Raw genomic sequence first — 14,799 nt, 5'->3', positions numbered from 1 at the left:
TGAAACCTCATGGAGGCTTCACAGAAGCTGCCTCTGCTTCACTCAGCAGATTCAAGAATTCATTCAACAAATATTTATTGAAAGCGGACCATGTACAGTGTAAGCAAAGATGCCAGCCCTGTGTTAAGTCCCCGAAAGAATGTGAAAGGATTCTCTTTGTGTCCAAGCAGTACCCCGGGCTGTTTCCCTGAGGCTCAGCTTCCCCGGGGAGGCTTTCATTCAAAGCAGTTTGGGAGGCTCTAGTAAACAGTGCAGACACAGCCATGCCTGGGGCCTGGGAATGGGGACACTGCGTGATGCCTGCTTCCAATCCTTGGAGATGCAGCAGGGCAGGGCAGTGCTAGGCTCCAGGTGAACATGGGGTGGGGTCTCAGGGGCTCTTGCTGCCTCTGGGCAACCTTTCCCAAAGCCTCTCATCCAGGCCTGCAGGGACTGGGGCAAGGGGGTGGGGAGGGTCTGGAAGGGTGGAGACTTGGGAGAGGCAAGAGGGAGACAGCCCAGGATGGCCCCGGCAAGGAGCAAACTACGGGGCCAGAGGTGGCTGTGTACAGTCCGTCATGGCGTCAGGGCTTGGTGGGGAAGAGCAGGCAGGTGAGCTGACGGCTACCGCTGTGTCTGTCCACAAGGGGCAGCGGGTGCTGTGTGTAGTGCCGGACCATGGCAGCCACGGAGGAGAACAGCTGGACAGGAATGAGGGGCATCAGTTAGTCCCCTGAGCCTCATGCTGGGAGAAACTTCCTGAAGGAACTGAGGGGCTCTGGGGAGGGGGTTTGTTGACATTTTTATAAATATTTTCCTTCTTGTTTGCCCCATGAAGCGCCACTGCCATTCTGCTGCCCGGTTCCAGGCCCCGCACAACTTTCTTGCAACTGCACCCATGGGCATGTTGTTAGCCAGGCTCATATTTCCCAGGCCGGGTAGAAATAACTTTGGGGCCATGCCTCTGCCCAGGTCCTCCAGCACGTAAGCCTCCGCAAGTGCCAGGCACAAAGTTAAGTCCTTGGGATGGGCAGGAACCTGGACTACCCGGGCCCTGCCCTCCTCCTAACTGGGTTCATGGCAGGCCCAATGCCCCCCACCGGGCCTTGGGCAGATGGAGCCCTACAAGAGGGGTGCCTCCCCCAGAGGAAGGCAGACCTCTGGGAAGGAATTCAAGTCACTGGCCACTCTCATTTCCACCCAATCCAGAAAAAAAATGCAAAATGTGGGTTTTCCCCTGGGCAAATGCTCCTGGCAGGGCCCAGCATGTGACTGTGCTGTGCCCTCCTTACTTTGTAGCCCCCATCCTCCTCCAGCACCCACCTCCTCATGGTTCCTGCCCTCCCGGCCCAGGGCATAGTGGCTCCCACCATCCAGCCGCCGGATGGGAATGTTGAAGACCCGGCCATGGAGAAGCACTGCCAGGGTAAGGGGCTGTGAGCCATGAGGCTCTGAGCTGGGGCGCACAGTGTAGGCCCCATCCTGTGGAGGAGACCCCATCCATCAACCTTGTCTCCCAACTGTCTGCCTGCAGCCCTGGCCAGCACCCCCCTTGCCCTCCCATCCCCACCTGCTCAGCCAGCCACAGCTGGTGAGCAGAAGGGTTTCCGAGAAAGCCCGGGGGGGCTGCAGTTGCCCACCTTTCGGAATTGGAGCAGGGCACTCTCAACAGCATGGCGGTCACAGTTCCCTGAGTACCAAGGCTGACCCAGAAGGCTGCTGTCCTGTATACACACACAAGCAGCCATTCACAGATGTGCCACGACAGTGGAGAGGGGCTGGGGAGCAGAGAACCCTGCCCTGCGGTCGTGTTCACATCTCAGTTCCCTAGACTGAGTCTGCACAAGCAGAACAGAGATGTGTCTGTGTGTGGTGCCCAGCAGGGTGCTGCACACACATGTTCAAAACGTGATCCTCACAATGGTGAGCCGCACCCACCCCACCTGCCGCCAAGAGGCCCTGCAGGCCTCCTCCAGAGCCTTCTCCCTGCCCCTCCTCACCTCAGCAGCTGAGGTGCTCCGGGTGGGTGCTATGCAGGAAAGAGAGGATCTCCTTCCTGCTGGAAGAAGCAGATTGTAGAGCTGAGGCTGGTTGGGGATTAGGCAAAGAAGGCTTTGGGCCCAGCTGCAGAGGTGGGTGAGGTTAGAGGGCGGCGCACATAGGCCTGAAGCCCCAAGCAGAGCACCCGGTGCTTCATCCCTCCTCTCCACGTCTTGGGCTCTGGTAGGACCTACCAGCTAGGCCACGAGTGACCTCCAAATGAGGGATGATCTTGAGGTACAGGCTAGGAGCTTCCTGCTTTGGTGCAGACCCTGGCAAATGCACAGTGGGATCCCCTCAGGCCTGCTCCCAGCTGAAGTCAGAGCTGTGAGGACTCCCACAGCCAAGTGGGGCATGAGAGGCTGGAAAGGTGGGCCTTGGAAGGACTGCCTGGGGTTCATGCTGAAGACGCCTCTACTCACCTTTAGAAGTGTCGTTCGCTGCTCCCTGGGACACAGGAGGGCTGGTCAGAAAGTCTCAGTCCTGTAGGCCCACCCCCTGGGCCTGTAGTCCCTCCCTGAGCTCCCCCCGCCCCAGGTTACTTCTCCCCTGGCTACTAGCCTCTTACATTCCAAGCTTCCTGGGGGGCTACGGTGGACCTGTGGGGAGCAAGTTGGGGAAGAAAGCTCAGGATTTTATCTTCTTTAAGAGAAAGAACCCAGTGAACCCAGAGATCCCAGGGTCAGAACTGGGGAAGCTTGAGTTGGCCATCTCTCATGTACACACACACATCCCTGGTGGGCACTCACCTGGGCACCACTGATGTCCTTGGAAGAGGGTCTGGGGGCATCAGGACTTGAGAGCTCAGAGTTCGAGTCAAGGCCAGAACTAAAACAGTGAAAGCAGGCTGGGCTGGAGACTGGGTACCAGGCAAGGAAATCCACACCGACCAGGGAGGGGTACAGATGCCTGCAGGCCTGCTGTCTCTCAGCAGCCTGGGCTCTCAGGGAGTCCTTCCAACCAGTGGGGAAGCCCATGCAACCCTTGCTTTAAGGGGGTTCCCCCTCTAGTATGCACAGTAGGGGTCAACCTGGACCAAAGGCCGAAGCGTGGGTGTCCATGTGGGTGTCCAAAAGCAAATGTGTATTGGTGGGGTAGTGGGGAAGACAAGGGAAGAAGACAGAGCCAGAATGTGTCCTGTTGTGAGCAGCTGAGGGCTTCAGGCAAGATGGATCTGGGGTAGAGGGAGGTGTTCACCTGGACTGGGCTCACATTCCAGGTAGAGGTTCTCATCAGATTTCTTTGGAGGGCTTGGCACCTAAGAGTTTGACCAGCATATGGGAGGGAGGGTGAAGCCATCACTTGGGGTGGGGGGGCTATGGACACCTCCCCCCCACCACCACCACAAGCTGGACCTCTTTCTGAGAGCTAGCTAGAATGATTAAAGTTGCTCCTTTGCCTGGGAGGGGGCACCCACGAGCACCTTCCCCTTCAGAGGTGCTTATAGGCCCCAGCTCTCATAGAATGTGGGTGTCCAGGAGGAGCCCAGAGGCCAGGCTTCCCCAGTAGCCTTGGGCGGCATACAACAGCTGGCTTACACCTTGTCAGGGGCCTGTGGCAAACAGGAGCGACTCTGTTCTGGACCTTTTCCCTTGGTTTTAGGGCTATTTCCTGGTCCTCCCAAGGCCCCCTACCCCAACTTTGCCAACTTCCTAGCCAGAACCCTAGAGGATGAGTGGGGACTGAAAGAGGGGTCACTCACCATTCTGGCCGGTGTAGCCAACTCTGGAGGTAAAGGAGAAACCACCAGTCATGAGCACAGGGAGAAAAGAATTCAGTGCAACTTGGGCTGGAAGGATGGAGTATCTTTGGAACTCATCTGAAGGGATTCTCAGAGTCAGCTTTGAAGCTCCAGGAGAAAGCCACCCTAAGCTCTGATCACCCTACTTCACACCCCCTGGTGGTGTTGCCTGGCTTGACCTCCCAAATGATTTGCCAGGCTTGCTCCAAATGACTTTGGGCTGTTCCCCAAGTCGAAACCACCCTCAAGGTCACGAAGGTTTACCAACCACTGAGCACAGTAAATGTGAACGTGCCTCAAGTTAGCTCTTTGACCTTAGGCAGGAGACTGCTCTTCTTGGGCCATCTTCAGACAAAAATGTGCTGACTGAGGTCCCTCACTGTCCTGATATCCCAGGGTTCTGGGTTCACAGGCCTCGGGGCACTTATCACAGGCAAAGTCTCTGGACAGTGGTAGCAATAATGACATGGATGGGGTCAGAGACCGGCGGCCAAAGAGCCACTTCGACAGGGACATGACACTCAGATGTGTTTCAATAGTGAGGGTCCCCCAGGCAGGGGAAGCTGCCCTCAGATCTCTTCATCCTGGAGTGTCCCTTGCCGGACTCAGAAAGCACAGCAGGTGCAGAACAGCACCTGGAAGTCGGGGACTCTGCTTTTTTGGGATCTCAGCCAAAGCATTTCTGGTCTCCAGACCTTAGGGTCCTCCTGAACTGCCAGCCTTAGTGGGGATGGGGAATTTTTCCTCAGGTAAAAATGAGGAACAGCTGGAGGAGTGCAGTGACCAGGCAAAGCATGAGCCCAAGTAACCCGAACGCTAGTCTGCCCTGAGGGGGCCAGGACGCCCCATCTCAGGGTAGGGAGTGAGTGGGCCTCTAAAAGAGATAGGAAGTCCTCATTACCTTGCTTCCCAAAGGGCTGTCCCTGCTTCCTAGCCTCCTGCAGGCTCAGTATTGCCTTCAGCTGTGGGCACAATGGGACGGGAGGGAGAGCAGGGTTAGGGGTGGGAGAAGGGAGAGGAACTGGGGCATGGGAAGGGCAACATGGTGGGGTGGGATGCAGTGGGGTTAAGTATATCTGCGCGGCCTTAAAACCACTGCAGTACAAGAACCCATGTACAGAGGTAACTCTTTGCCTCTGCTTTGTGCTCTTTGTTGTGAATCTCTCCCTGTTTTTTTTTTCTTTTTATTCCAATAAAATATATGATGAAAGTGGTAACTTCCAAGCCCATAAGCTTTTCTCAAGCCCAGTGGGCCTTTCCAGCTGGCCGTGATGGCAGCCAAGTGAGGGATTTCTTCACTCTCTAGGCAGGGAGGGGTCCTCAGGCTCCAGGGTCCAGGGAGGGGCAGCCTGGCCTTCCAGCCCTCCCAGCTCCACCGGAAGGGTGAGTCCCTGGACGCTGACTGGTGGGGGTGGGGGGAATGACCGGGAAGGGGGAGGGGAAGGGAGCAGCCGCTGGTAACAGGGATCTGCTTCTGACACATCTAATTTTTCAGGGACTTCCAGAATGCAGATGTGGGGGAATCTTGTGGATGAGTTGCCTCTTAGATTTACTCACTGGGAAATGGTAGCCTGGGGTGAGGTGGGGGGGCGGGGGGAAGGAGGCACTTGAGGGGGTGTTATTCACCGTTGTGGGCTGGGGCTGCGGTCGCGGTGGCGGTGGCGGTGACTTGCATGGGCCCGGGGGGCCAGGGTGATCTGGAAAAGGCCCCAAGCATTGTGGGTGCGTGGGTTCCTCCCACACAGGTTCCTGTTTTCCTCCCACCCCCTACCTAGCCTTTATTTCCTCCTCCCCCTCCCCCTCACTGGCTTCCCCACAGCCCCATCTCCATGGCAACTGGAGGCAGCCAGTTTTCCTACCCCCACCGAGTCAAGGAGCCCTGGGGGTGGGATGCCAGCGGCAGCCCCAGCTCTCCTGGCATCCCTACCCTGGCTCCAGAAGTGCGCGGGATCTCAGAGGAGGCCCCAGGGACCCTGTGGGGCCTCCTGCTTTCCCACCGTTGCCTTGGTTACAGTGCCCCTCCAGGCTCTCCCCTTCCCACTCTCCCTCCTGCCTTTCTCCCCCCTGCCTCCTCCTCTCCTCCATCCTCTCTCTCTGCCTAGCCCAGAGGCTTCAGCAACTGCCAGCTGAGGCCTCACCCCCAACCCCCCCCCTTCCATGGCCCAGCACATACAAAGGGAGAAGAGGCAAGGTCTGTACCCTCTTTTCTTGTGGGGACCCTCTGTCCTGCCTGACCACCCAACTCCCTTCCTCACCTTCCCAACCCCTACCCAAGTACAAAGAGTCCTCCTCGGTGCCAGGAAGGTGGGCAGGGACAAGACTGAGGGGTAGAGCCTCACAGGGGGGCAGCTCATATTTATCTTCCTCCTCTTCCTCCTCCTCCTGGGCTTTCTGGAAGGGCTAGAAGAGGAGCAGGACCAGTGGTAGCTGCTGTGTCCCACCTCCCTCCCCTCTAGTCTCAGCAGCTATACTTACTGTGTGTCTCCAGGTCCCAGAGGCAGGCAGAGGACATGGGCTGGGGACATCTTTTTTCCAAGCTGGGGAATCTGGACAGGGGACTGATGAGACTGGCCTTATCTCCCAGCACCCCCACCCCCACCCCACAATGACTTACTCTCTGTCCCCAATATAATAAACCATCTGCACTTTTACAGTAGGGCCTCAGTGATTCACTCAACTCAAAGGAACCATTCATGACCAACCTTTCCAACACTGCAGCAGGGCCAGTGAGGTAGGCGTTTTGAAAATAAGGGGGCCTCCCAGCTAAGTTCCAGCTATGACAGTCCCCTACCCCATGCACCCCAAATTCTGAGCAAGACAGATGGAAAGGCTAGGCCCCGGTGACTTAGTAGTGCTGGACTACAATGGGCAGGAGGGGTCCGGAGCCATTCAGAAGAGACTGTACTTGCAGGGGACCCCATTCTGCTTGCAGGGGGCCCCTCTTGCCCACTGTCACTTACCTCCACATCTGGGAGATGGAAGGGGTGGCCCCAACCTGCAATCAGACTCTAGTCAACTCTGCCCAAGAGGCCCTTGAGTTTGTGTCAGCCAGACACTGCACAATTCCCAGGACATTCACATCCATGACTATGTGAATGGCGCCCCCTGGAGTTGTGTGGCACTGGCCTGGGATCGGGACAGCAGGAAGAACAGTCCCGGGGGCAGAGCCAGTGCCCGGTGGGTACACAGCTGGATGAGTTGGTGCCCCAGTGAAGCTGGTAGTGGGGGAGCCCTAGCGCTCACAGCGGGGTAGAAGTACATGAATGGTCTTACTGGGCAGGTAGGGCCGTGCCCAGGAAAGGGGCAGCGAGGTAGAGATCAGAGAGGAGGCAGAGGAAAGAGCGGAGCTGAGTACTCACCGGGGCTTGCTCCCCCTGAGCTTGTCCTGCAAAGAGAGAGGGGCATAAGGGGGTAGTCAGTGCAGCTGGGATGCCTCTCCCTGGGAAGATTCCTGGGCCCCAAGGGGTGGGCAGGTCTGTGCACCTCCGGCTGCCCCAGAACTAACTCTCACCATGGCCCAGCAGAAGCAGCAATGCCTCCCTTGAGCAGAGGTTCTGCCACAAATGGCCTGGGGACAGAGGCCCTATTGTTCTCATCATTTGCATCTCGCAAGCACCAGGAAGGTGGGCCTGCTGTGTCCTCTAACCCTAGACCAAGTTGCCCCAGAGGTTCCCATAACCTCCCCCACATTGCCTTCCCGTGCTGTGCTCCCCAGTCTCCAGCCCTTCTGCTCCACAGGAGGAAGGGCTCTCTCCTCTGCCCCAGGGCCTCAGGCCCACAAGGCTAGACCAGGGCTCAGAGGCCTACTGCAGCTCCCTGCAATGCGTCCTCCTCCCAGAAGCTCATCGAAGGATCATCCAGACTGGCCTTTCCCACCTCACAGAAGATATGACATTAATAGGCAGATCCAGTTGAAAATGAGAGACCAGCCTTGCACTTTTCTTAAACGCTTTATGCTTGCTGTCCTTTCCTGGTGACTGGTCATCAATGATCACAGAAGTAGAGGTTAATGAAAAGCTCAGAAATATGCATACGTATTTAGTATGACAGCTTCCTTTATGGATGGATGTATTCATTCACTGAATAAGTATTTATTGAACATTCATTATCTGCCAGGCACTATTTAGGTGCTAAAGATGTTATAGGAAAACTGAATAAGCAGGCATGTGTATTTCCTATTGGATTCTTACAATAGCCTCATGATGCAAATGCTAGTTTAATCCCTGTTTTTCAGAAGAGGAAACTGAGTGTATTAGATCAGGCTGCCATCACAGAATACCACAGATGAGGTGGCTTGAACTAGAGAAATTTATTTTGTCACTGTTCTGGAAGCTAAATGCCCAAGATCAGTGTGCCATCAGAGTTGGTTTCTTTTTTCTTTTTTTAAAAATTTTAATGTTTATTTTTGAGAGAGAGAGAGAGACAGAGACAGAGCACAAGTGGGGGAGGGGCAGAGAGAGAGGGAGACACAGAATCCAAAGCAGGCTCCAGGCTCTGAGCTGTCAGCACAGAGCCTGACACAGGGCTCAAATCTACAAACTGTGAGATCGTGACCTGAGCCAAAGTCAGACGCTCAACCAACTGAGCCACTCAGGCGCCCCCAGAGTTGGTTTCTGATGAGAGTTCTCTTCCTGCCTTGCAGACAGACAACTTCTGGCCTATGCTCTCTGCGTGCATAGAGAGAGCTATCTTCTGATCTCTTATAAGGACACCAGTCTTATTGAATCAGGGCTCTACCCTTATGACCTCATTTAACTTTAATTACCTCCCTAAAGATCCTGTCTTCAAATATAGCCACACTGGCGGCCAGGGCTTCAATAGTTGAATGAAGAAGGGGTACAGTTCAGTCCACATAGCTCAGAGGCTTTGAGAAATTGGGTGGCTTTCCCAAGGTTGACAGTAAGTATTGGAGGTGAGATTCAACCCAAGCTTTGCCTGTGCACTAACCACCGGGCAATCCTGCATCTCATCTAGGCCTGAATTCTTACCCTCCTTTCCTGTGAGGGAATTAGATACAGCGGTAAACACGGCTTCCTTAAGGAGCCCATGACTTTCAGGTGTTCTGTTACTTGAGTGAATTTTAGAACATTAATATCTGAGAAGTGTTGGGACAAAAAGAAGGGCCTGGCGTCTGACTTTGTTTAAACCAGGGACTGAGGAAACACAGATGAGGATCATGAATGTAAGACTTTTCTAGGGCACTGTAACTTGCCTGTTTATTATTTTGGTGATGTCCTGGCTGTTGGCACAAAAAAGTGAAGGTCACGTGCTTACATCTTTGGAGGCCATGGGGCTAGAGACACCAGGGAGAGAACCCCAGGGCTGAGCTGGCCACAACCTTCAGAGAGGAAGACCAGATGACTCCTGGGACCTACAGGCCAAAGGGCACTTTAAGAAGCTATGAAAAATCACTGGGGTGGCTTAACAGGGAGCCCATGCGGTACAGTGGGAAAAACTGAGAGAACAAAAATAAAGAAACAATCCAGGTCTGGGTCAGGGACAGGGGTCTCCTCCCTAACCTCCACTCTCCAATTGACCTTTGTTCCACATTTGGACCCTATTGCAGGGGGCAACCTCCCTCATGAAGGGGACTCTCTATGGGACAAAGTCAGCAGATCAAAGTCTACAGCAGGAGGCTCTAGATACCAGCCCCACCGCCAACCCAAACTGAGTGGGTTTCCCAGTAAGTACCCCCCTTGCCTCAGCCACGCCCCCCCTTCTGTTTGGGGCTTTGCATAGGCAAATGCCATGAGCGGGGTGAGTGAAAGGGTCACAGGCATAGAGGATGGAATCGTGCCATCTGGGTGGGGGCATTGGCCTGGACAGATTAGGAAGAAGGGGGTGGAAGGAGGCCTGCCTCGTGGCTTTGTCTCACACTGGCCAGCCCTGTGCGGTGAGGACTGTGCTTCTTACTAATTACACAGGCAGATTTGGACAACTTCTTTCTCCTCTGGCACAGGACTGCTTTGTGCATAACCATAGCTATTCCCTCAGCATGAATTCCTAGAAGTGGTATTGCTGGAAGGTCACATTTTGGTTGCAATGCCCCATTGTCTGGTAGCACCCAGTGCCTGTTCTAAGGCTCTTGCATAGCACGCGGTGATTCTCCACATTTTCCAGACCTCGGTTACTGATCTCTAATGGGAACAGGCTGTAATTTGTAGGTCCAGAATAGTCTAAATCCACCCTAAGAAAACAGCTCTCCAGAGCACTGTTTCCCTTATTTGCATGATCACAAGAATCGCTAGAGAACTTGTTAAAAGTCTTAGATTCTCAGACCTTCCATGAGATCTTTTTTTAAAATATATTTATTTATTTTTGAGAGAGACCGAGACAGAGAGCACAAGTGGGGGAGGGCTGAGAGAGAGGAAGATAGAGAATCCCAAGCAGGGGATAGAACTCATGATTCGTAAGATCATGACCTGAGCTGAAACCAAGAGGTGGACACTTAAGCAACTGAGCCACCCAGGCACCCTCCCCACTTACCTGAGATCTTATGGATTGGATGCTCCAGGAGGGAATTGGGAATATATATATATATATATATATATATATATATATATATATATATTTAGTTTTGAGACAGAGACAGAGCATGAGCTGGGTAGGGACAGAGAGAGAGGCAGACAGAATCCAAAGCTGGCTCCAGGCTCTGAGCTGTCAGCACAGAGCCTGACTTGGGCCTCAACCCACGAACGGTGAGATCACGACCTGAGCCGAAGATCACCGACTGAGCCACCCAGGTGCCCCAGGAATCTATATTATTTTTTAACAAATAAACATCATAGATCAATCTTATGATCAGTCAAGTTTGGGAAACTGTTATATAGGAAACAGTCTGAGAACCTGTAACTTCTAGGACATTTTTAGAATCACATATGGACTTTTGCTTGTCTGGAACACAGCGGTCCCCAGCAGGGAAAGAACGTGACACAGACCCTGCTCTCAAGGGGCCACTACAAGTGATGGAGAGGGCACACCCAAGATGTTCAATCTCTGGGCTTGAGTTTCCTCTTGTGTAAATGGGGATGTCAGTAGGGGTTCCTTTTAGTGAGGGAGCTTCTGAGGGTCAAATGAGGTGATGGCACAAGAAACACACAGCACCCACAAAATAAATATCAGCTTTCCCTGAGACAGCGGTGTCCTGCTTCACATAGATGTTACCAGCGGACACGGTGGGTGGTGCGGTCTAACCGGGATCCCCGGTGTAGCAAAGTGGGAAGCACTGTGAGAAGGAGGAGGGCGGGGGGAAGGCGAGCCGGCTGTGGCCAGAGTTCTCAGGGGTGAGCATGCGGAGCAGGAGATGGGGGCAGCTGGACTCCTAGAGAATAGAAGGGGACCTGAGCCATTCTTTCTGGCCAGTGAGCATGTCCTGCATTTGGGGCATTCTCCACCTTATAAATCCTGATTCCATCCACAGGAGCCCAGCGACGTCTTCCCAGCCTCCTTTGCAGCTGGGATGCAGGCATTCGGCCAGTCACATGCCCCCGTGTTAGACTTTGTGTCTGAAGCAGGCACCAAGAGGAAGCCGCCCTGGGGAGGGGATGACCTCTGTACCCTACTTCTGGAGGCTGAGGAGGTTGAGACCCCCTTGGGACCACCAGGGCCCAGGTGAGTGGTATTGGCAATAGTTTTGTCTATGCCCAGAGGTGCCTCCACCAGGCCAACTTGACCTTGACTTTTGAACCATTGTTTCTGGCTGTTTTTCTGGTCCTCCAGGAGATGCTGTGAGCTACAGAATATCTTTAATAAATTGTTTTTCCGCCTAAACTAGCTAGGGTGGGTTTGTCTTACTTTCAGTTAAGAACTCCAGAGTTGAGACCACAGAAGCTCCAACTCTGAGGCCAGGCATAGTGGGTGTCTCCTACAAAGGTCAGACCGGGTAGAAAGAAGTGTCATAGCTTTATATTTCTATCCTCTTGAGACTGTGTTTATGACAAATATTAATTATTTTTACAATTAAAAAAATCAGTCAATACAAATGTAAACAACAACGGCAACAACAGAAGAAGAAAGAAGCAAGGGAAGGAGAAGGAGATAACCTGGATTTCAAATGTGAGGAAGCACGGGGGGAAGGATGCATTAGGGAGAAGCAGGGCCCTGGAGGTGGCCCAGGGGAGGTCGTCAGGGTGCAGGGCTACCCACAGCCAGCTTTTCCTTAGCCAGGAAAGTACTGGGAAAGGTGGGGAAAAAAAAACCCAGAGGGTGTTGATAATACAGGAATTCTTCTCCCAGGGGAACAGGAATCCATAGAGGCAAGTGGAAAGGGTGGGATAGATCGTAGAAGTTTCTGAACATGAGGCTAGGGCCAAGTCAGTGGCATGGGACAAGCCTGAACTGCAGGGCTGGGGAGGGGAGACCTGGAAGTTATAAACAAGGTCCTGTGAGGAGTCAGGGAGAAGGAATTCTCAAGATATTTTTACCTGAGCAGGTGGAGCCTGAGTCCAATTGAACTGTGTGGTTGGGTTAAAGTTAATCTCAGGGACCCTCCCTCTATCTCCCTGAAAGTGATACAAAGCTTGGTGTGTAGCATGTCTCTGTATTTTTCTGGAGGCCGGAACACTATTTTCCTTCAGATTTTCCAAGGGTTAGGGTGGGGCCTGACAGTTGATGCCAGCTTTCTAGGTCTCCAGGGTAAAGAGCACTAGCCGGTACCACCTTCCACCTGCCTCCATCCCACACACCCTGCCCTTCCCTGTCCCTGAGCCTTTGCTCATAGCAGATTTGGTCATGTCCCAGCTCTGCCTAAAACCCATAAGGGACACACCATGGCTCCTTGAATAAAGACCAAATGTCTCTGTCGCCTTGTAAGATCAGGCCCCTACCTGCTTCTCCTGCCCTAGCCCCTCCATTTTCCCCATGGACTCACACTCAACTTCTCTTTGAGGTGAATACAGGATGCAGGTGGGGGGAGGGCCCATTCTGCACCCTGCTGACTTCAGGAAATTCCAGTTGGAAGAAATTTAGATCTTTATTCAGTCCTTAGAGAATATAACAAAGAGGGAAAGCACGCTTAATGTATAGCAACAGACAGTAAAAAGGAAAAAAGGACTCTGCTCTGTGTATGTAATAGTTCAAAAACTCTTACCCCACCCCCACCCGGCACCGCTTTCCTCAGCTCAGCTCTGCAACTGGCAATGCTCTCTTCACAGATGGTGGAAGCACACACGCCTTCGCCAGACCCCAGCCCTCTCCCCTCCACCTGGGCCTGATTATGAAGATCACCATAACTTCTTCAGCTATTTTAAAACTTGATCCATTAGCCCACTGCCCAGATTCTACAAAGAAGCACCTGGATAGAGAGCCCAGGCAGTGTCCCAGGGTTTGGGAAGCCTGGATAAGGTGGGGGTAGGGGGCAGGGTGGCTGCAAATGCTTATAATGTTACATGGCTTCTTTCATCCCTTTCTAGCCTTTTCTAGAGGCTGCACACTTGCCATTCTTTTGCTGGAACACTCTGTCCCCTTTCCTCCCTTTTCCTTCAGGCCACAGCTTATGTGACCCTCAGCAGGGGTCCCAGACCAGGGCAGTCTGTCTCTCCCTTACAATACACCCTCTCTTGCGGCTCCCCCCATAATTAGATCTAGAGGTTTATTTCAGAGCTACACTAGGGACTCCCACTCGACTGGAAGCCCTGTAAATGGGTAGCGACTGTATCCGTTCAGTTCACAGCCAAATTCCAAGTGCCCAGCCCACAGCTTGGCACATAACAGGCTCTCAACAAATATTTGAGCTACATATTCAAATCTCACTCAAAGCCTGCCTCTCTGTGAGCACCTACTATGTGCTGGGCATTAGCCTGGACACTGGAAAGACTGCACAGAATGGCAGAAAAAAAATCCCTGACCTCTGGAGCCTGCATTTTATAAGGAGAGAGGGACATGTAAGTAAGAATTTAAAAAAAAGAAAAAGTCTGCCTCTCTGCAAACATCTTTGGTCTCTCTCTTCCTAAAGCCATAGCTTGCTCCTTCACTGCCCATTGGACACCAACCACTAGGCCTCCATTAAGCACAGTGTCCGGAGACCCTTTTCCTGTTTCCCTGCAAACAACTCTCTTCCCTAAATACAGATGGATTACCAAGGACTCTTCTCTGGGTATCCGTGACTGACTGTGCCCTTACCCTACTGGTTCTTTTCCTCTATTTACCTTCCTGTGTGGGGGGTGGGGGGAGGGCATCTACTCCTCTCCCCTCCCTCTCTGCACTCTACCCCCTCATTCCTCCACCCCCTATCTCCCTGGACAGATGTAATATGGCCCTGCCTAGGTTTCCCTCTTCAGCTCAGAGCCAGTGAGCCAGATATCTGCTACTCCCGCTGCTTCCTTGTTTCTTTCTCCTAGGACTGGTGAACACAGAGATTACGGAAAACCGGCCTGGCCTTTTACTCCCCCTTCGGAGAGACCAGGCACTGCCGCTAGCGGATGTGTCTCCATCCCCACATCCTTCCTTGATGGGTGTGGAGGGCCCTGAGGTCACCCTCCCCACCTTTACCAACGGAAAAATTGAGACTCAAGCAGAGGTGGATGCTGGGCCTTGGGCCAGGGACATCCAATCTTACACGCGGGACTAGAGCCCTCGATCCCCTCACCCCGGCCCGGTCCGCTACAGGTCCGCAGACGTTCTACGGGAAAGGGCGGCCCCTGGTGGTGAAGAGAAGCGTGGCTGCCTGTCCTTATCCTGAGGATGGGCAGACAGATGAAGGGGCGTGGCCTGCAGGACCACCAACCCAGGTTAATTACCACCTGCTGTTGATGCCAGGACCTTGCAGAAATCTGTGACGCTCTACACAAACGGAAGATTTTAAAAACATGTGCAAACAAGATAGAAGGTGTTATTAAGACAATGAGTTTTGTTTATGATTTTATTATTTTTTTTTTAAGATTTTATTTTTAAGTAATCTGCACACCCAACCTGGGGCTTGAACTTACAACCCCGAGACCAAGAGCTACATGCTGTACTGACTAAGCCGACCAGGTGCCCCTCTGTGCTTTAAATGACGGTTTTAACAAACTTTTATTTAAAACATTCATGTGCCAAGAATA

At 53.1% G+C, this 14,799-nt stretch overlaps 1 protein-coding gene across 1 annotated transcript; it reads right to left on the bottom strand.

The window, feature by feature from the left end:
* Window positions 1-58: 58 nt before the first annotated feature.
* Window positions 59-9,049, bottom strand: SH2D6 (SH2 domain containing 6). Its single transcript, XM_019443548.2, has 17 exons — window positions 9,035-9,049; window positions 7,120-7,145; window positions 6,721-6,755; window positions 6,236-6,306; window positions 6,016-6,160; window positions 5,387-5,457; window positions 4,662-4,722; window positions 3,722-3,744; window positions 3,217-3,277; window positions 2,769-2,847; window positions 2,588-2,618; window positions 2,442-2,466; window positions 2,214-2,291; window positions 1,980-2,038; window positions 1,620-1,703; window positions 1,303-1,461; window positions 59-680 (listed from the first exon to the last, which is right to left on the bottom strand). The coding sequence occupies exons 1-17, from the start codon at window positions 9,047-9,049 to the stop codon at window positions 564-566; spliced, it is 1,140 nt and encodes a 379-aa protein (XP_019299093.2). The 3' UTR covers window positions 59-563.
* Between the last annotated feature and the right edge of the window lie 5,750 nt (window positions 9,050-14,799).

This window comes from Panthera pardus, unplaced genomic scaffold, assembly GCF_024362965.1.
Source record: "Panthera pardus isolate Hobbes unplaced genomic scaffold, ASM2436296v1 HiC_scaffold_26, whole genome shotgun sequence".
Classification (NCBI taxonomy): domain Eukaryota; kingdom Metazoa; phylum Chordata; class Mammalia; order Carnivora; family Felidae; genus Panthera; species Panthera pardus.
This window is presented reverse-complemented; position numbering and strand designations above follow the sequence as displayed.